The 22,969-nt window shown below is 36.4% G+C and overlaps 1 protein-coding gene across 1 annotated transcript in view; it reads left to right on the forward strand.

Annotated features, from left to right (window-relative positions):
- The window catches only part of LIN7A (lin-7 cell polarity scaffold A), a 110,939-nt gene that overhangs the window by 18,085 nt on the left and 69,885 nt on the right, over positions 1-22,969 (forward strand). Inside the window, exon 2 of the mRNA XM_087813869.1 lies at positions 21,429-21,547. Coding sequence (XP_087669995.1) covers positions 21,429-21,547 — 119 coding nt within the window. The remainder of the gene's footprint in view (positions 1-21,428; positions 21,548-22,969) is intronic.

The following is a 22,969-nucleotide window of genomic DNA, read 5'->3' on the forward strand; positions in this document are numbered from 1 at the left end:
GATTCGTTGCTAAGTGAGGTACACATTTATTTGATGCAGCACGGTTGTTTGATCTGGAGATGAGCAGTTGTAGTACAACAGATCCTAAGCTTGACATCTGGCTAACTACAGAGATGAAGTCGTGAAAGAGAAGATGAAACACGTAGCTTGCAGATAGATAGGGAGAAATAGCTTTGTTTGATGGGTAATTGAGAGGGTTTGAAAATTTTGAGCAGAAAACTGAAATGATCTGAGTTGTACATCTATTAACTAACATGAAAATTGGCTACAGAATTGAATGGATGGGGCAGATCAGTGTTTTACAAACATTACTCCGGGGTATTTTATAGGGTGCTCCTTGAAAAAGGCTCTGTGGTAGCACTGGCTCATGGGGTCAGTGGTTAGAGCATCTTGGGTTCTATTCTGGGTCAAGGGCACATACCTGGGTTGCACGTTTGATCCCCCGCCTCCCAGCCAGGGCGCATGTGGGAGGCAACCAATCGATGCGTCTCTCTCACATTGATGTCTCTCTCTCTCTCTCTCTCTCTCTCTCTCTCTCTCTCTTTCTCTTTCTCTCTCTTCCCTTCCCTCCCTCCCTCCTTCCATTCTCTCTAGAAATCAATGGAAAAAATATCCTCAAGTGAGGATTAACAACAAAAACATTCCATGGTAAATGAAGTAGAAAATACTGGGTTTCCCAACATTGGGTTAAACAGACTTATGGATGTTCCTTTACTGTAGCTTACGATATACTTTGTGAATCTCCAAGTCCTGTGGAATGTGGAACTCATTGTTCAAGGAACCCTATTATTCTTTGGAACAGTTTGACAATTTTGTATCGTATTATTGTTGTAACCTGGACTTGAGGAGTAGTTGGAATAGAAAGGGAGGAAGGGATGACAATAGGCATGCCTTATTGACTAATAGGTGGGGAAATAAGGAAAGAAAAAAGTTAAAGGGGAAATACCTCGCTTCAAGGAGCTGATGAGTTTAGCTTAGCATTTAATGAGCTTTAGGATGCTGGGAAGATGAGCAGGTAAAAATTGGGGGGCTTTGTTCTGGGAGCAGTATTTAAGGCTGGAAACAAGTTTCAGAAGCACAGACACTATATAGTAGACAGTGCCGGACAATAATCTTGAAATGATTAGAGCATGAATTGGGGATATTGAAGATGTAATAGCTACAGATATTTTTTTGATTAAAAATGCAAGATCGAACTAAAGACTAGTTTTAGAAAAGACACGGCAACCAGTACTTGAAGATAAGTACTTTTTTGTTAGTGTGAGGAGCATAATTTTCCGTATTCAGGCTGAGATGTAAAAAGAAAACTGATGTTAAAAAATGTTTTTCTGCTCAGCATATTAATTCGCCATGGCAGGAAACTGTGCACATCCTTCAGAAATCCTGACACACTCAGGACACTTGGGCAATCAGTGTTCTGTGACAAGCCAGTGATTCCTCCCTGCTTTAGCTTTGTCTTGCCTCCCGTGAGTAGTGCTTCATGAAGATCCGTTGTGTCCACATCAAGACTATAATCCTAGGTACCCATCTCCTCTCCTTGACATTCTCAGAGGTTCTACATTCTGGGCCTTCTTGGGAACCGCCATTCTCAGAGAAGCCTTTGTCTCTGAGAACTGTGCTTGTCAGTGCTTGCAGGTGTAGCATGGAAAGTGTAAGAATTTTCAGAACAGCTGAAAGGCTGAAAAGGCATCACCACCGGAAACAAAACCTTTAGAAAAAATCAGCAAACTGAGATTAAATAAAATACAACACAATATGCCCATCCTTGTATTAATATTCTTTGCATAATTAGGTCTACATGCATTTATGTTTATAAGGAAATGCACGTAACAGAACATGTACATGCGTTTTCAAGGTCAGAATGTGGAGTTTGGAAGATAAATATGGAGCAGACGGTAAACTCATAGGAAAATGATGTCAGCCAGCTCTCCCCAGATGGTCACCTTTATACTGTTTTTTATGGCTTATGAACTAGGCACCTGCGTTTTCTTCAACTCACTCCTGCCATGTGAATTCTTGCATTTGACATTTTAATTGCAAATAAAAACAATAAATCTTGATTTTTTTTTTCTTTCACAAAAATACTTATTTTTTTAGTCTTATTTTTTTCTTGGAATGCAATAACACATTCACATTTGGGAATTTTTAAAATGCTTATTTGAATTTTACAGCTTATTGGCTGGTGTGATAATGGAAGTGCAAATATAGTGGTTCAGTTCACAAAGGATTTCTTTTTACACTTTTAAGGACACTGGCATAGTTTTTAAGATTTGCTTAATTTTAAAATATGGGTATTACAAATTTTCTAAAATGTAGTTTTGAAAGATCTGTGATTCATGAGAAGAATAGTCATATTGATTTCATAACTAATTCGGTTTCAAATGTTCCTTGAAGGTAATAGTCGCATGTTAGGTACTCACTGACCCTCATACATGAGAAGAACAGTGTCTTTAAGTAACAATGATTTTCAGGTAAACACTGTGCCTTTCACACTCTGCTTTTGAATTTCTGTGGCATTTGAACTGCCCTCTATTCTTGAAGTGTTAGAAAAAATAGTAAGGCTATCTCAATCAGTGCTTAATAAGTCAGCACAGTCATTTCTTCTTTCTTCTGCATTGTTTATATTCATTAATAAGTATTGACATTGTGATACATGCAGAAGAAAAGGGATTCCTTAGAGAGACATGCTAATTTTTTTCTATATCTGTTAGGGATACCCTTGATAAATGTGACAGAAAATAAATGTGTTTAAATTATGAATGAAATGTGATGAAGTACTTGCACCTGAGATAAGGTATTCAGTGAATGTATAATTAAAGATAAGATAAAACTAGTCAGTACATTTTGGCAGGAGTGGTTTATGTTAATACCACTTGAAAAATAATGCCTTTCAAATTAAACTTGTTTATGTATGAGTAGTTTGTCTTGCATTAAAAAATGTGAATTTATACTCAGATTTAAGCATTTGGATCTTGCTTCTCATGTTAAAAAAATAAAACAAAGCTAAGCTTATTATATTTAATCTTCTGTAAGATGTAACAAAACCAAACCGTTTACTATGAATTCAAGACCTTGTTGAACCAGTCATTTCAAGTTTATTGCATTTGCTTGTTTATTTTGAATCAATTAGATCTTAATGGCTCATGAACTAGAAAAGGTACAGGTATAATTTTAAGGACATCTAATGGTCCATGGGATTAAAATTTTTTTATCTGACAAGAAAATACAAAACTATTTTAAAATCTAGTATGAGGTTATAGTATCTGCATTTACCCAAATAAATGTTTTATTTGTGAATTTTAAAATTAACTCCTCATGCTTAGAGTCTGCAAGTCAACCTCTAAACTTCATCTCCTAGAACTTTTAAAAAATTTCATTCAAAAAAATCTTTCCGATAGATTTTTATGTACAGAGATTGAATTATGATTATAAAATTAGTGAATAATCATTTGAGCAGTGTGTGCTGAATAGCGTTGAGCCAGCCAACTCTACCTCAAAATATTTCCTTCATCTTCTGGGTTGGTATTTTCTTTTGGCTCATTATTTATTCAATAAATATTTAATGAGTACCTGCCTTGTTACAGGCCTTCAGCTGGGTATAGACATCAAAGGAGAACAAAAAAATTATCATGATCTGTTCTCATGAAGTTTACAATCTACAGGAGAGACAATGGTCAAATAATCATGGAGATAAAGGTAAAATTACAATAATGAGAAATACTAGGAAGCAAAGATAGAGAGGGTACTAGGAAAGAACCATGGCACATAGTAGGCATTTAATAGTAAGCAGTTAGTATTTGATGGCTAGATTAGTGAAAAATCATAACGAAGAGGATAACATGGAGAATTGGTCTACAGAAAACTTCCTTTGACCTGCGATCTGAAGCATGAATAAGCATTCACTTGGTAAAGAGTGTAGGAAAATGTTCTCAAACAAAAGTGAAAAACAAGGCTTTATGTCAAGATAGACCATGACAGAAAAAATGAGGGAGCTTGTAATAAGAGTTCAAAGTAGAACTTGGTGTCAGGGGAAGCTGGAGTGGTTTATCTTTATTCGCAGAATGATTGTCTACGTAGAAAACCCTACAAAATATGCCAAAAAAGCTACTAAAACTAATAAGTGACTTTGGTAAGGTGAGAAGATAAAAGGTTAACATAAAAATATCAAGTGTATTTCTATATAATAGCAATGAACAATTGGAAACTAAAGTAAAAAACAGCAATGTTTGCAATAGCATCAAAATCATGAAATATTTAGAGTCAAATTTTGCACAGGATGGGTACAAGAATTGTATATGAAGAACTACAAAACATTGCAGAGAGAAATTAAAGATTTAAATAAATGGAATAGTATACTATACTCATGAGACTGGAAGACTAAATATTGTAAAGATATCATATTTTCCCAAATTGTTACCTAGGGTCAACACAGTCTCAGTTAAAAAGTCAGCAGCCTTTTTTTTTTTTTTTTTAATTGACAAGTTAATTGTAAAATTTACATGAAAATGCAGAGGATATAGAATAGCAACATTGAAAAACAAGAACATAGTTGGAGGGTTTACAGTACTATATTTCAAAACTTACTATAAACATAGTAATCAAGAAAGTGTGATATTAGTATATTGACATACAGATGAACGAAATAGAGTTCAGAAATAGGCCCATAAATATGTAGCCAATTGATATTCAACAATTGTGTTGAGAATACTCAATGGAGAAAGGCTAGTCCTTTCAATAAATAGTACTATAAAAATTGGATACTCATATGCAAAAAAAAAAAATTTAACCTCAATCCTTCACAGAATACTCAAAAATCAACTCAAAATGGGCCATAAATCTAAATGTAAGATCTAAAAGTATATTTTTTTTTAAAAGAAAGTACCTGTATACAAGAAAATATTTGAGACCTTGGGTTAATCTAAGATTTTTTAGATTGAATATAAAAAGCAAGGAACATAATAGAAAATGATCATAAATTTAAAATTACTGGTCTTTGAAAGGTATTGTTAAGAAAATTGAAGACAACCCAGAGACTAGGAGAAAGTATTTGCAAAACATGTCTGATAAACGATTTGTATCTAGAATATATAAAGAACTCATAAAACTCAATAATTAAGCAAAACAAGTGACCCAATTAAAAAAATAAAAGATTTGAATAGGTACTCCGTCAAAGAAATGTACAGATTATAGTCATAAGAAAAGATATTCAATACCATTAATATTTATGGAAAAGCAAATTAAAAATACACCACGATACCTTTATTAGAATGTTTTTTAAAGGCCTCATGATTTTTTAAAAGCCAAAGTTTATTCTGCAACCTTATTGTCTCAAGTATAGAACAGAACAGTATAGAAATGGCTCTTTTCTCATTCAAGATCTTTTACTTTGTCTCAGTGCCTTCATTCTTCTCTTTCCAGTAATTAATTTTCATTTGATAATACACGTTCATCTTCCCCATATTATCTCTATGATCAAAATCTCAGGCAAATCCTATGATGTCCTTTGTCCTCAGCTTTTCCCTATACTTAGAAAATGGAAGCAGAAACACAAAGTCCCTTCCAACTCTGTGGTACTAGTCACTCTCCTAGATGCAAAATTAGCATCTTTCACTTAGTTTGACCTATCTATTGCACCAAGAGATGCATACAGATGTCTGTCCTGGTGAGGCATACTCTGCATACAATTGTGCGGATTAAAACTATAGCATTTATTTTGATAATTTTCATGACTTTTTCTCCCTGAACCAGAATTTTTATTGTAACTCTTATTATGTACTGGTATACCTGAATTTCATAAGAAATAAGCATTGATGTAGTGTACATGTGAATGTTGATTTTTAATATGGTGGAATCATAATTGGTACACATTTGTGCATACAGCAAGCTATTTTTAATTAGGACCAAAAGACAAAAGCAAGTCTGAACAATTTCAATTAAACATTGAGTTAGTGTAGTGGAAAAAGACCTGGCCTGTGATCCAGAGTATCTTAGCCCTAGTTCTGACTTCATCACTGACATCTCAGACTACTAAGGAATGTTCAAGACCGGGAGGGACTGAACCATCTCCCCAGTGGCCAGCCATCTCTTTGTCCCTCCTTACTGAAGGGGCTCTTCCCCTTCCACTTGCACGCCTCCTGGTCTCGGAAATAGGCTCTTACGATTAGAAACTGTCCTCACGGACAGCTGGGTGGGAGTACCTATTAGATTATGGAAGCGTACAGTTAATCTCAATCCTTAAGTATAAATATTAAATAAGAACAAAAATACCACCAACTTTTTGAGACTGAACATCTTTTTAAAGGTACCTATCTCAAAAAATTATCACAGAGAAAATAGTATTAATGAAGCAAACAGAATACATACTTTGATGCCCTGGCCAGCTGGCTCGGTTGGTTGAAGCACGGTCCCATACACCAAAAGGTTTTGGGTTTGGCTGCTGGTCAGAGCACATACCTAGGTTGCAGGTTCGATTCCTGGTTGGGGAACATACGGAAGGGAACCAATCGATATTTCTCTCTCACATCGATGTTTCTCTCTCTCCTTCTCTCTCTGTTTCTCTCTCTCTTTAAAATCAATAAAAACATATCATTGGTGAGGATCAAAAAAGAAATACATGCTTTGAAAAATAAATGTCAAAGAAAATCAAGAAACTAATAAGGTGTTATGAAAAAGAGACAGTTATAAAGATAAAGAGATGAAATGCCAGGAAAAAGTGAGTTCAAAAATATAACAGGACAGTATTAAAGTATCAGTCAAAGTAGAATTCAATCCAAAATTAAATGTGACAAGGGGTGATATTTAACAGAGAAAAGTCATCAAGAATCTATTAGGATCCTAAACCTTTTTGTAGCTAGCGTGACAGTTCAGAAATATATGTGTATGAGGCAAAAACTGCTAGTGGGGAAAATTAGCAATTCACACAATTTCTCGGAGAGTGACAGCTCAAATAGACAATAAAAATTAAGACTAAGATTTTTAATTAACCACTTAACAAGCTTGAACACACATATCATATGTTTTTATCTATCATCTATTATTTTCAAACATCTATGGAATGTTTACCATGTATGACTCCAAAAATAATGTTAAAGTCAAAATGAGAAATCCCATAAATAATTTTTTCTAATCAAACAGTATAGAAATAAAGTATAATCCCCTTAAAACCACTGCCTTGGAATTTTTTTCTCTCTAAATAACATTTACTTTACGAAACAAAAAATTAAGTAGTTGACTAGAGAGAAACGATCTACTAGATGTAGCTACAGTGGGATTCTGAGGAAAATGTAGGGTCATTTACACCACATAAACCTAAGCAAACTATAAAGAAGAAAGTAATATGGATAAAAGCAGGTACTAGTAAATAAACTACCATGAAGTAAACTTGTTTCATGGTCATGAAACAAAATAAATATCATAAAACTAAATGCTGGGCCTTTGAAAAGACCAATGAAAGGAATAAAATGTTTTCATATTTGATTAAGAAAAAGAACACTGACAAAAGTAAACAACTTTGAAATGAGAACTAGAAGAGGGTTTTTTAAAGCATAAAGCACTATATACTGCTTTAGAGGAAAAAAGAAAATTGATATGAAATTTACATTCTAAGACTACAGAAATTGTTAAAATTGACTCTGAGCCCTGGCTGGTGTAGCTCAGTCGGCTGGGTGTTGTCTTGTGCACCAAAAGGTTGCAGGTTGGATTCCTGTTCAGGGCACATGCCTGGGTTGCGGGCTGAATCGAAAGCAAAGGACTGGGACTCATACTTACCCTATAAACTCACCAAGATGGAATTTATTTTCTAATTAAAAAAAAAAAAAAAAGTACTTGTTTGTTTTTGATGATTTTTAAATGTATCCAATCCACCATATAACTATACTTATGACTAAATAACACTCATTAGTTACTAATAGTTGGCTATGAAAATTTCTTTTCCTCCTTTCTTTTTTAATCCGCACCCAAGGATATGTTTTTACTGATTTGAGAGGAAGAGAGAGAGAGAGAAACATCAACCTGAGAGCTAATCCTAGATTGTTGCTCCCCCGCCCCCTTACTCACCCTGACCAGGGGTTGAACCCGAAAGCTGGGTTTGTGCTCTGACCGGGAATGGAGCCCTCCACCTTCTGGTGTACGCTCTAATCAACTGAGCCAGACCTGCCAGGGCTTTCCTCCTTTTTGATTTGTAAAAGAAACATCAATAGAAAGTCTGAGAAAACAGCCCTTAGGAATCTAACATAAAGAGGAGAAACTCATTATTTCATGATTTGAACTTGGAATTTTAAATTATCTTTTATTCAGCTTGATAGTAATCATGTTCTCAACAAAATACATAAACTATTCACCATAACAATTTATGCAAACACCAATGCTCAGATTTTCCTCAGCATCTTTTAGAGATGTAGATAGCACCACACCAATGTCACCATACAGTTCTCCAGGTAACTGAGAAACTGGATGTCAGTATGATATAGCAGAGATAAGGTAAGAGAGGAAACATATTAGTAAGTAGTTTGATAGCAGAATAATGTATCAAAGTGTCAGTTTAGATAAAAACATTCATCCGTTTTCTAGTATAGGAGATATTTGAGGACATGAAAAGTTAAATTTGTAAGGTTTATTTTACAGCAAGCTCTCTGAAAACACCCAACTTGATTGGGTGTCTCTCCAGCAATTTCCTGATAAAGCCCTTTCCTTCCAATTTCCCGAACACTATGGAAAAGGGAATTGGGATTTACTAATAATAATTACAAGGAAAAGCTCCCAATTTTGTGATATGCACAGGTGGGATCACTACCAGTATAAAAGCTTGGTTGTTTTACAGCTAAGGAAATACTACAAGTCATAGAGCCTAAATGTATGCTTTAATATATATATATATATTTTAAAATACACATACATACATATATATATATATATGTATGTATGTGTATTTTATTGATTTCAGAGAGTGGAAAGGAGAGGGAGAGAGAGATAAAAACATCAGTGATGAGAGAGCCATTGATTGGCTGCCCCCTCTGGGGATCGAACCTGCAACCAGGCATGTGCCCTGACTGGCAATTGAACCTCGATGTCTCGGATCATCGGTTGATTCCCAACCACTGAGCCATGCAGACCTGGCAAAGGTATGCACTTTTTTATGTCTAGTATTTTAAGATGTCCAACAATAATTATTTAACTAACCTTAAGTGAGAAGTCATTAGATAGGGAGTTATGGAAGGAAAGGTAAAATACATAGACTTCAGTTGAAACTGTAAGCTCTGTGTAAGGTGTTCTGTTTTTTTATCCACCTGCGTCTAAAATCAAGTGAGGTCATACATGAAGTGTAAACAAGGAATAGTGTGGATAGACAGGCTGTGTAGCTGGTGGTGTTCTGTTGCGGTATCTGTCATATTGCTAGTCTGTACGTGACAGTTTTATTGTATTTCTACAGAAATACCTCCAGTGTACTTAATTAGCTAATGCGTAAGTGCTCATTATATGCATCCCCCCCCCAAGAAACTTCAGAAACAATTTGTGTACAAATTTTAGTTTGGACAATGTACTTTAAAATAGATGCCAGAGAGCTTAAAATAAGACTTCCCTAAAAATATTCATGAGTGCTAAAATGACCTCTGATCTCTGATCCACTTTCACATCATACCAATTAGTTCTTCTTCCATTTGTAGATAAAATTTGATCATTACAGAAAGATGGAGTCCAGTCCCTTAAATTCTCATTTTCTCAGAATTCACACTTTATAAGAAACCTAAATCTTGTCAAACAGGGGTTAACAGAAATAATGTTGCAGCACTGTATACAATACTAAGATCTGGAAACAGCCCAAGTGCCCATCAGTAGATGAGTGGATGAAAAAGCTGTGGGACATTTACACCATGGAATACTACACAGCTGTAAAAAAAGAAGGATCTCGTACCCTTTGGGACAGCCTGGAGGGACCTGGAGAATATTATGCTAAGTGAAATAAGCCAGTCAGAGAAAAACAAATGTGATGAACATGATCTCACTTATATGTTGATCTAAGGAACAAAATAAATTGGTGAACAAGATAGGACCACAGACACGGAAGCATGGAACAGACTGACAGATCTCAGAGGGAAAGTGGGAAGGAGGCCAGGAAGAGATTAAAGAATTTATAAGCATATATGCATAGCCCAGGGACACAGACAATAGACAGGTAAAGACCTGGGGAGGGGTGAGAGATGGATGGAGAGGGACAAAGGGGGGGGGAGTGGGGGACATCTGTAATACTCTCAATGATAAAATAAATTTTAAAATATAATATGGCAATAAATAAAGTCAATGACAAAAAAGTAATAGGACACAGGTATTCTAGTATTTAGCAAAAAAAAAAAAGTGACAGTATGTTGTTCAGCTTCTTTCAGACATGCAAAGGTCTAATTCCTCACAGACTGGCCAGGCTTAATTCCTCACAGACTCCCCAAACACAGTCAATTTGCATGGATGCTGTGAATGCTGGGCACAAGAGAAAATGAAATGAGCTAACTTGACTGTGATTAGGAAGATTATAGTTGGCTAACATGATATAAAGACATGGGTGCAAGATTAAATAGAAAAGTGAGGTGAAACTATAGAAGAAAATGAAAGACATCAAATATAATAGAGAAAGCTCATACAAAAATGAAGGCAAAACTTTCGGTTTCCTGAGGTCTCAAGCAATAGTAGGCAAATCAAGTTTCAATTTTAGCTGCTTGGGAAAATTAGATGATTTTTTTTTTTTTTTTAAATAGGAAGGAAGAAAAAGAAAAGAAAAATAACAAAATACTGAATAGAGTTCCTAGAAAAACTAGGAACAAATTACTCATTCCAATTACATAACAAGAATTGTTTAACAAAGAAAGCCAGAGCTTAAGCTTTGTATACCTAAAGGTTGGTTTATTGTGTAAGTATCACTTTCAAATGAAATAGCTGCCTTCCATTTGAGAGAATCTCTTAGCTGCTACAACCTTTCATTTTGTAGTTTGAATGGTTCCCCTGGTTGCTGTGGGTTTGCGAAAGACTGAGCAGAGCCTGGATTTTGTCATTCTGTACATTTATGGTTTAAAAATTCTAGTATTGTCAAATTTTTTTGTGATATACGTCAGTGTCTTCCCATATCCCATGAAAGAAAGGTCAGTCAGCTTTTGATAAGTATAAATTGGGATAATTTTAGCAGCATAATGAGTAAAGTTTCTTAACTTGAGCACATTTAAACTGAGCCATTCCTCTTAGGGTTTACCAGTTACTTCACATTTAAGGACCATGGCAAGTTGTTGTTATATCAAAGCAGAGATGAGTGTCTGATGAGAGGAACATGCTGGTGGTTATGTCTCATTAGGAACCTGTAAATTGACAGAGCTCCCTTTCATATCACAGCAGTGGAAGTGCAAAACATTATTGGCCATTTATTTTATTTTGTTGATACACCCTCTGTTGTGCAGCATTAGATTTTTAAATTGAGCATTCTTTGGCTTAATTTTTAGATATACCAAAAAGCTAGTAATAAATCAATGTTTCATATACACTATTTAAACTGTAATCTCAAAAATGGCTTCTGTAACACTATACATGAAATCCTGACTGAAGGCTAGATTTAGAGTTTATAGCCATTTTACTTAAACTTTGGTTGCTCAAATAAAAGAGTATGTCTTTTAATGAAATATTACCATTTGCAACAGCGTGGATGGACCTAGAGGGTATTATGCTCAGTGAAATAAGCCAGTCAGGGAAAGACAAATACCATATGATTTCACTTACATGTGAAATCTAAAGAATAATGAAAACAAACAAAATAGAAACAGACTTATACATACAGAGAACAGACTAATGGTTGCCAGAGGGAAGAGAGGTTGAAGGACTGGGTGAAAAAAGTGAAGGGATTGAGAAGTACAGATTGGTAGTTACAAAATAGTCATGGGAATGCAAAGTACAACATAGGAGATATAGTCAATAATATTATAACTCTGTATAATGCCAGTTGGGTATACTGAAAATATCAGGGGGAACACTTTGTAAAGTATATGATTGTCCAATCACTATGCTGTGCAATACAAAATAATATTGAATGTAAACTGTAATTGAAAAAATATTTTTAAGAGTATGTTTTTTATTTTTATTTATAAAAAAATTAAAAAATAAGACTATGTTTTTAACAAGAGGACATTTGGTCACCTTATCAAAAGAAATTTGTGTAGCATAATTTCCTTTCTATAATTTTACGTTCCCTCTTCAGACATTGTCACAAAGAGAACAAGAATTAAGCACTCACAGGAAGAAAGGTTTAGGAAAAAAGATGACATAGGTCTTATATGTAGATCATATGCCAGACATTCTATTAAAATCTCATTAAAATTACATTCACATTTAGACCTCACAGTGACTGTATAAAGTCAGCGTTGCCACATTTCATTTCCCAGGCCTCTTTGACTTTCAGGTTTACACCCATATTCTCCGACTACTTGGTGCAGTGACAAAACATTTTATATAATCCCTTATTGACCCTGAATTAATGGATTTTATTAATTAATAAAGAGAATAACGGGCAAGTGCCAACCTCTTATTATTTTTTAAAAATAATTTTGTCTTCAGGGCAGTGATTATTCTTGCTACTTATTAAATTTAGCTGAAGAACGTACATGCATAACCCAGAGACACAGACAACGGTGTGGTGATGGCCAGAAGGAAGGGGGTGGCTGGGGCTGGAGAAAATGGAGACATCTGCAATAGTGTCAACAACAAAAATAAAGTTAAAAATAAATTTGTTGACACCATTTGCATATAACTAAAAGCAGAAGCCACGATTATTGATGAAACACTAAAGTATGCGACTGTGTTACTAACAAACCCTTTTCTGCTGAAGAAGCATCCTGTTGAGACCTCATCGTTCAGCTGTGCACCCCTCAGGGGGAGGACTCCTCTGCCCACCTGTGCTGGTCATGTCCTGCCCTCCCCACTGCCACCATTCCAGTCTAAGCTTCCACCACCCTTTGCCAAGGCCGGTGTAACAGCCTTCTTCCTAACTGGTTTCTTGTATATACCTTTGGTCCATTGTAATTAACATTCCAAACAACAGTCATGATGATATTTATAAAATGTGGATCAGATCATATCATCTTTCTTCCAAAAAATCTCCAATGGCTTTCTTTAGCAATTGTACCAAAATATAACCTTCTTATGAAATATTTGCACAAAATCTGGCCCTTGTTTACTTCTCAAATTTTGTCTTCTATCTAGTGGTGTGCTGGGACTGGTACCTTCTGGTTTATAAGAGCTGATCACTAAATAGTCAAGAATTTTGCAAGCCAGTGATATTATGTTGGTAGCTTGTTGGAAACAGAACATGCTGGGAGTGTTTACACTATAGAAATCAGCAAATACTACAAATCAAGGCTTTTTTTTTGGTATTTATTTAGGAGAGCTGGTTGTTAATTATTTACCAGCACACCACTGTTGCTATTGCTCTCTGCCTTACTCACCATGTTCCACTGACCCTGGTTTTGTCTATTTTCTTCTAACATCTGGCCTCACTCCTCTCACTGTGGCGTCTTCGCCCTCGCTGTGCTCTGGATCGTTCTCCTTTGGACTTTCCTATGACTCTAGCTCCTTTTTACCTTTCAGGTCTAAGTCCAAATGTCACCTTCTCAAGAGGCTTCCCATGGCTACCTTAATAAAAGGACCACCATTTGTGACTCCTGTTTCTCTATAGCATCAATTTTATCCCTGTAGCCTAGAGGAGTGCCTTTAAAGTCATGGGCTCTTGTGTCAGCTTGCATTTGGTTGCAAGCCACAAAAAGCAAATAGTAAAGCATGTGTTAGTCTCATAGACAAGAATTATGGGGTTGCACAGTTCAAGGCTAGTACAGCAGCTCAGTGATAACATCAAGGGCCAGGTCTCTTCCTTCTTCCTGCTCTACTTTTCTTAGCATGGAACTGTCATTGTCATAACCACAGAAAAGGCTCTTTCTCCTCTGGACACCTTAAGGTGTTGTAGCTGACAAAAGAATAGAGAAACAGGAAAGGTGCAAAGACCAAAATGCTGAAGGCATATGCCAGCAGTTTGTCCAACTGAAAAGCTTTCCTGGAAGGGGATTTGACTTGGGGCGGTGAACACACAGCAATATACAGATGATTGTACACCTGAAACCTATGTAATTTTATTAATTAATGTCATCCCAATAAGTTCAATAAAAAAAGGAAAAGAAAGAAAAGAGAAAGCTTTCCTGGAAGCCACACCCAGTGACGTTTTACACTTGCAACAACTTGGCCAAATTGCAAAAGAGTCTGGAAAGAGAAGTGTGTTTGCTTTCTAGCTTTTGCAGCAGAAGAAAGCAAGGAATTACTGTGGTTTTAGATGGCTTTGGGTCAAGTAATTTATATTGTTGACCCCCAAAAATATATTTTTTACTTTATATTGTTTGCCAATAAATTTTTATGAAATTAGTGAACAATATGCTTTAAGTGACCCAGCTTTAAAAAAAATCTTTCCAAAATATGTTACCTTACCATCATAGGCAATTGATGATGATTTGACCTTTTTTTCAATGTTATCAGTATAAACACACTGATTATACCATAATGTATTGAAGGATTATTTTCTGGGACATTGGGCACTGTTATGACTATTTGCTCCAGTTTACAATGGTCCATGATGCTATATTTAAAAAATAAATTTGCCATTTATTGTTTTATTTCTAATCTGATTTCTGAAACAGGATAGAGAAATTAGTAGGAACATGGGCATTGGTATCAAACACATCTGGTTTTGAATCCTGGCCCTACTATTTACTAGTTGTATAGCTTTGGGCCAGATAACTCATCTTTCTGAGCCTTAGTTGTTGTTTTTATTTTTTTACTTTAACTATATAATGGAAACAGTAGTAATCCTTTTATATACTTGTGAGAATTTTATAAGATGACCTAAATAAGGCAGGTAAGCACTGAATAAATAATGGCCATCAACTTACTTTGTTCTGGGTCGCATATTGAACTGTCGGTACCCTGTAAAGTGCATCTGTGAGCCACTCCCTGTATCAGAACCACCTGAGATGCCTAGTAAAAGAGCAGATTTTAAGGCTCCACCCTCAGCTTCCTCTTCTTCTTTTTAATCTTCACCAGGGGATACGTTTATTGATTTTAGAGAAAGAGGAAAGGAGAGAGAGAGAAACATCGATGTGAGAAACATTGATTGGTGCCCCAATCGGAGACCAAACCCACAAACAACCCAAAAACTTTCAGTGTGCGAGATGATGCTCCAACCAACTGAGCCACCCTGGCCAGGGCTGCTGCTTCCTTTTTTAAAAATCTCAACTTTTAATAAATGGTCCGGGGTTAAATTTTTATGTTGACTAAACTTTGAGAACCATTACTTTCAGCCTTCAAGCAAGGATTTGTTGGTCAGATGAGCTTAATCTCTGTGAACAACCTTGGAGAAACAGGTACTGGGAATGATTTTAAGAATATGAGTTCCTGAGCTGCGCCTCAAATGTAGCTCAGATTCTAGAGCCACAATACCAAAATTCAGATCCCATCTGTGTAACTTACTCTTTCCTTGGAGAAGTCATTTTAACTCCATGGGTTTCATTTTCCTTTTGTATAAAATGGGGATAATAATAGTACTTACTTCGTAGTGCCGTTGAGAAGGAACACGTTTAGCTCAACGCCATAGTAAACACTACGTGTGACAGCAATTAGTATTATGAGTACATTGTTACTGGAATCTCCAAGGTTTACCTTGAGAGTCAGTATCAGTGATTCTCAACATAGCCACACATTATAATCTCTGGGAGCGCTGAAGATTCCAATGTTCAGGCCATACCCCGGAATGATGAAATCAGAAATATGTGTGGGAAGGACCTACGTATCTGTTTTTATTTTCCCAGTGCTCCAAGGCTATTCCAGTGGATAGGCAAGGCTGAGAGCCATTCTTCCATGGCCTTTAAAAGCTCTCTAGGTGATTCTGATGGTCAGGGAGCACTACCTGAGAGAGGTATGCAGATATCCTTTGTTTTCTTGCACTTCACTTTATTGCACCTAAAGATAATTGGCATCTTTACAAACTGAAGGCAAGGCCCTCCACCAGCAAAAAGATTATGACTCACTTTATTGTGACACTCATTTTATTGCAGTTTCTGGAACCTAACCCACAATATCTGGGAGGTGTGCCTATACCGGTAAATGGAATAGTGGTTAATCTTTATTGAGGGAAGACAGATTAAGAGCTCAGTCTCTGACCAAGAAAGCCTACAGAGCACAGAGCTATTATAAAATTACTGAAAGTCTAAGGAAAAAGCTGCTAAAAGAAAAGCTGTGATTGGAATAAAAGTAAAAGGTACAGGATTTAGAATCACTTAGATTCAGATTCAAAACCTAGATCTCCTATTTGTTAATGAGATACTTAATTCACTATAAGCTTCAATTTTTTTCATTGCATAATGTGGATTTTTACTACCTCATTAAGGTTGTTACAAGGATAAAATGGGTTAAAAGATGTAAAACTTTTAGCATACAATGACCCCTGCTTCATAGACATTAAATGAGCACTTATTGTTATTGTGCTTTTAGAAGTGAGGGTTAGTGGAATGCAGAGTGTATGAAAGAGTGAGGAGTCAAGGGTAATATCCAAGTATTTTGCTTAGTGGGACAGGTGGTAGAGATATGAACCTGAGAGCTGGCAGGCAAGAGGAGTTGGTGTCTGAGATCTTCAGGCTTTTGTTGTGTTTGTAAATCAGCCTCCCCAGTCCTTATCTAATGTTCCTTTTCATCTGAGCTGTACTAGTAAACCCAGACTTATATATTAGTAACAAAATTTGGTAGTTTCATAAAATAAGTATAAGAAAGTTCTGAGTAAGAACCTCAAGGGAACTGACAAATAAACTACACATACTTTATTGCAATCATTTTAAGAACAAGTATTTTGCTGTCTCAAAGTCTTCTTTTGCTGCCTTCCAGATCCAGACCTGGCAGGTTTCTGGCACTTTCAGAGCTAATGGGAATCAGAATTCCATTTAAAACTGCCTCTCACATCCAGTTTATCACTCACCACCTCTTGGTTTGCAGCACCAGTCAGGCCTGGGCTGGAGGGACCTAATAGTCACTTTTGGTTCTTAGACTTCTTTTGGCTTTTTATCAACTGCTGTATATCCCATAACCTCCCAGTGCTAGATTCTCTTGGGTGGGTATGAGCAAGCTGGTTCAGGCCCAGGTGGCCGCTGCTCTTCAGTTCTGTGCCTCTGATCAGACAGGCAGAGAGGGCAGGCAGGTCAAGTTCATTGCCTGTGCTACCAGGAAAGAGATTCTTGTCTCTTTTCTTGCAGGCACTCCCAATGGCTACAATTGGTTCTGGTGGAACACTTCTCATTTAGTAGATAGAAGGGAAGCAAAAGACCTCGTACACTGTCCCAAGTTAATGACTTAGCAATTCCCCGTGAATTTTCTTTCATCTCACAATTATGTGTTAATAAGGATTAGAAAAGGCCTATGGTATAATGTAACAGGGCTGGCCCAGCTTTTAATAAGTCGTAATGGGGTGCATCTGGTTTCCTTGATGGCTCTTTCGTGAACAATATTTCTCAACTTTGGATGGTCATAAGAATCATCTGGAAGCTTTTAAAAACACACAACAAACTGATGACTAGATTGCACTTTTAGGAATTTTGATTTAATTGGTCTAGAGTAGCAGGTTGGTTTAAAAATTCCACAGGCCATTCTACTGAGCAGCCTTGGCTAAGGAATGCTGGATTAGAATGTGGGTGGTAACTAACACTAATTACTTGTATTTATGGCTTTTAATTACTGTCCTGGAAGAATCCCATTCAGTATCCTTTTACACAGTGTATTAAAGAAATAGCAGAATATGTAAGAGTTCCTGTAATGCTGGGGCTGAAAGAAACCTGAAAGATCATCCTGTTTACTTTCTCTCCAAATGGGGCCTGTGAACCAACAACTTCAAAATCATCAAGCACTTGTTATGAGCCTTATTCTCACACCTCCTGAATCAGTCTCTCTAAAGTGGGGCTGAGGCATCAGGAGCCTTAATAAGTTCACCTAGATTATTCTTGGGCACATTCATGATTTAGAACCATCAATCTGTACCAGAGTTTCTCAACCCCGACTGCGCATTAGAATCACATAGAGGTTATAAAAATAGCCATGCCAACTAGGCCAGTGGTCCTCAACCTTGGCTGAACTTTAGTATCACATGGAGGGCTTTAGAAAGCCTCGTGCCCAGACCCCACCCTGTGCCAATCACATCAGACTCTGTGGCTTTTAAAGCTCCCCAAGTGATACCGATCTGTAGCCAGGGCGGAGAACCACTGTTCTGAATATTCTGGTTCAGTTTGCTTGGGGTGGGTCTTAGGCATTAATCATTTTTAAATGCACTCTAGATCATTTGAATGTGCAGCCAAGGTGAAAAACTGATGAATATCAGGTTTCCAGCCTTTCTGAACTTCCCCCAGTGTAGTTACTCAGTACCCTTTAACCTACAGATTCAGGCTTGCTCTGCACCAGACCCAAGCCAGTTTTGACCTAGGCTGATAGGCCTGGTCTCATGAGAAGTTATATGTCCATCTAGACATAAATCTCTAACCTCTGCTTTTCTGAGCCAGTCTCACTAATTAATCTATCGTTCATTCAACAAATATGTATTAAACACCTAATATTTGTTAAGTATTATTCCTGATACCTCAAGAAGCTTATAGACTTGCAAGACTATCTTTTTTTTTTTTTTTCCAAACAGGTATTGCAGACAATAGCTATTACAATGGATGAGTGAACAAAAACTGTAGGAATACAGATATGATAGCAACTAAATCTGCCTTGGAGAAACAGAGAAGACAAGTCTAAGGAGATGCTATTTTAGCCAAGTCTTCCCAATATGACCTAAAACACCCTCCAGTATGTGATTTCTCTCTACTTCATCTCTTGCTATTCTTGCCCTGACTTCAACTTCAGCCATACTGAGCTCCTCTCAGTTCTTTAAATGCTCACACTCTCTTGACAAGACTTCAATCTGCATTTATTTTCCTGGAACATTCTTCCCTTTTTCCCCATCTGCACCTCCTCCCTAGACCCTGCTTAGCTGTTGTTTCTGCCACAAAGAGGTCTTCTCTGACCTCATGGATGATGATAAATGTCTTTGTTACACATCCATGCACTAACTTGTAGTGCTTCTTTTATAGCTCACACCCACTTTATTGCATGTCTATGACCCCTCAAGTCTGTAAATTCCACGAAAGCAAGAGCAACCATCTGTCTTTACCACGGTGTGTCCCTTGCACAGCATAGTTCCTGCCACTCCTAGATGAATGGGATGAATTGCATTCTAGGAACGGGTGATATGGACAGAGCCATAGGGCATGGAATTCTGTGGCATGTCCTAGAATAGCAAAAATGTTGATGGCCAAAGTATAAAATGGGCAAGAGGAGGTTTCTAGAGACCAGTCAGAAGAGGCCTGTTGTTAAGGACCTTGTATGTAATCCTAAGTGGTCTGAACTTCACCCTGTAGGTAGTGGGAAGCCAGAGAAGGTTTATGTGGGGGAGTATAGTAATGAGGTTTACCATTCAGAACAATCATTCTGGAAGCAGTGCAGAGGATGGACTGAAAAAGAAAAGATTAATTCAAAGGGCAGTTAGAAGACGTTTCAGTATTACTGGTAAAAAATAATAAAGGCTTCCCTGAAGTCATGAATCAAAGGGGCTCCATTCAAAAAGCATTTTTGAGATAAAATCAAAATCCCTTGCTGATCAACTGCTTGTGGGGGTGAATGTGAAAGATGATGTTATGGCCTAGCTTGGAAGACAGGCCAGGGATGCTATAATGGAAATATGGAGAACAGGAAGAGAAGAGCTAACAAACAAAACAAAAGACAAATGAAAAAAGCTCATTTTGAAACATGTCAGGAGTTTTACATATCTGGGGACATCTAGGTGTAGAGTCTTTTGTGCAGTTAGAAATGTGTAAAATTCTTAGCTTGGTACCTTATTGATTGTGGATGTGGCTGGTATTGTCCAGTTAACTATGTTGACTTCCAGTTTATGTGCAAAAAGACAAACTTTTGAAAATGGCAGTGTCGTATTGATTTCATGATCTGTGCTTCTTTGAGCCACGACTGGCAATCAATTTGGCAATACGTCAAGGGAAAGTCTTCATTTAAGTTATTTACTGCTATATTCTTTGGTTAGATACATACACGTATGAAAACCCTGCCTGAATTCTGAGGTGGTAATGGTTTTATTTTGGGTGGCTATGCTGTAATATCCTTTTCTCATTTGATAGCAAGCTTGGAAAGGAAGTGCCTTATTCTTCTTGTTAAATAAGTGCCACGTCTGATAGGAACACAAATTAGTGAATGGATGGATGGATGAATTTATAATCTAACGGCAAGGATGTGGAATACTTTCTGGAACTAATCACTTAGGAGTTGAAAACCTCTATTCTACACATAAATGCTTATGTGACTTTTCAGTGAGCTATTGACTACATATAGCAGCAGAGGTAGAAGAGATCACCATAGGCATTATTAAAATGGCCTTGCATCCTTTCATCACATCATTTTCTCTCTTTTTTGGCAATGCAAAACCAACCTGGGAGTTTTAAAGCTATGGCTATAAAAGGTTGTGTTTCTCGATACATTAACCTTTGATACTGTCGAGTGAAAGAGAAGCAATTAAATTAAATTGTTATTAAAAACTATTTTGCTTGGTACTGTCCTAGAAGCTGGTAGGTTGGTACACGATCAGATTTTTATTTTAGGAAGGTAACATTGTGAACCATATGAAGAGACTGGAGACGAAAAAAATGATTCCAGTTGGACAGAAGAGAGATGATGGTGAGGGCCTGGAATAACTCGATGGCAGTTAAGTGGAGAGAGCCATTAATTAATTAATTCATTATCAAATATTTATTTACTGTATTATACCAGACTATGGGTATGCATTGATAACCAAACCAGATAAATTTTTACCCTCTAGGAGTTCATAGACAAGTTTAAGAGATGCACATTAAGCAAATCATTATACTAATAAAGGTAAAATTGCAGATGTGATAAATGTGGTATGGTTAAGGAAAAGTTAAACAGAATAAAAACCTCTCAGGAGTGAAATTCACAGAACTCATTTGGTTATTGGGGTATCAGAGTAAATAAAAGACAAGTCTCCTGCCCTTTTTCTGAAAGAATATTCAAACTGATTTGTGCGACAAGTATTATACATTAAATTACACCAAAGAAGATGTATTCGGTGACGAATTGTGTGGAACAGATTAAAATGACTTTTTAACCAGAAGATTAGATCAATAAGCTGTGAATTGTAAATTCTGATTTTGCAGTTAATTCCACTTAATTTTCATCATCGCCATTCAGTTGGAATGATGGTATTTTGCTGATGAGACACAGTTTATTCTAGACCTTTCCTTTTTTTTTTTATTTTTATTCAGATGTTGCCAGAGCGATTGAATTACTGGAAAAACTACAAGAATCTGGAGAAGTACCAGTGCACAAGCTACAATCCCTTAAAAAAGTACTTCAGAGTGAGTTTTGTACTGCCATTCGAGAGGTATGACACTAAGATTCTGACTATAGCTATGTTCAGCCATATGTCTTCTGAATGGAAAACATGTCTTTTCCACACAAACAGTTGAAATAGTTAACATTGGTACTCCATCTTTGCCTTCTGTTTTTAGCTCTTTGGACAAATGATAAAATATAATTTAGTCTGCTAAATTCTTAAATTAGATTCAGTCAGAATTTATACGTTCATATAAAACCCAATGTTCATCTTATGGTACCAATAAAGTGACTGCTTTAGCAAATAACTGTTACATGTAGTTTAAACTATTTAGTGGTCAGATGAAGTCATCTGGAAATTCAGTTAGAAGTGATCATAATTAATGAGGGCTGAGACTTTCTTAAAAGAACATTCAGCTAAATCTTTCACAGGCAAGTCTGAAAGAGTAAGCTAGTGACTAAAGTTATAGTTTATCCAAACATTGGTATCTAGTGCAGTGATTTTTCAACCTTTTTCATCTCCTGGCACACATTAACTAACTACTACAATTCTGCATCACATTGAAAAATATTTTTTTCCCCAATCTGACAAAAAATAGGTATAATTTTAATGGATTTATAAAAATAGTAGTAATTATCTACCTTTTTTTGCTCCAAAGTGACTTTTTTAAAAGTCACGTTCCTCTACTTGTATATAAGAATTTCTTGTACCAAGAATTAACCAATCAAACACAATCAACCTTACTATGTGAAGTGACCAATAAGGTGCAACTTATATGACCTATATATTTATGGTTCAAGACAGGGCATTCATACCAGATGGCTATTGTTGTGTTGGCTGTTGTCATTATTTTGTTTGACAATCTAAGGGAAAAAGAGGTCAGTGCCCCTGACTAGATAATCAGGTATTGCATGTCTTAAAAATTCTTGTGGGACATCAGATGAAAATTGCTGGTCTAGTGTGATAATGAAAACTCTCTGAACAAGCTGGCATGCTCTTCTCACAAATCTTTGTAATGCTCTCCTGGCTAATGATTTTAAATGATTCCTAAAGTGAAAAAAAGTGCGTAGTGATAACTATTTGAATTTTGTATTGATTTGTGGTGGAATTGACTTGCCAATGAATGAATTTAATTGTTTACAGGTAAGTTCACTTGAGAGATATATGCTGTATTGCTTTTTGAATAAAATAATATTCAGTAAGCCCATCACCCCTTTCCCTTCAGGTACTAAGTAATAATTTCTTAATTAGAACCTGAAGTCCATAAATCTAGAAATCTGCCTTGCTAGAAGTCCCTAACAATGAATTACCTACCATCATCCTCTCCAAAGAGTTGAACCCAATGACTACCTGGAGAGTTTGTTGTAGCAGAGGGATACCTCTCAAGAAATGCTTATAAAAACCACCCTCTTTACAACTCTGCTGTGGTTAATGTGCTTTCTTTTATTTTTATTTATGTATTTTTTACTC

The sequence above is a fragment of the Miniopterus natalensis genome, chromosome 2 (genome assembly GCF_054644295.1).
Source record: "Miniopterus natalensis isolate mMinNat1 chromosome 2, mMinNat1.hap1, whole genome shotgun sequence".
Taxonomy (NCBI): Eukaryota; Metazoa; Chordata; class Mammalia; order Chiroptera; family Miniopteridae; genus Miniopterus; species Miniopterus natalensis.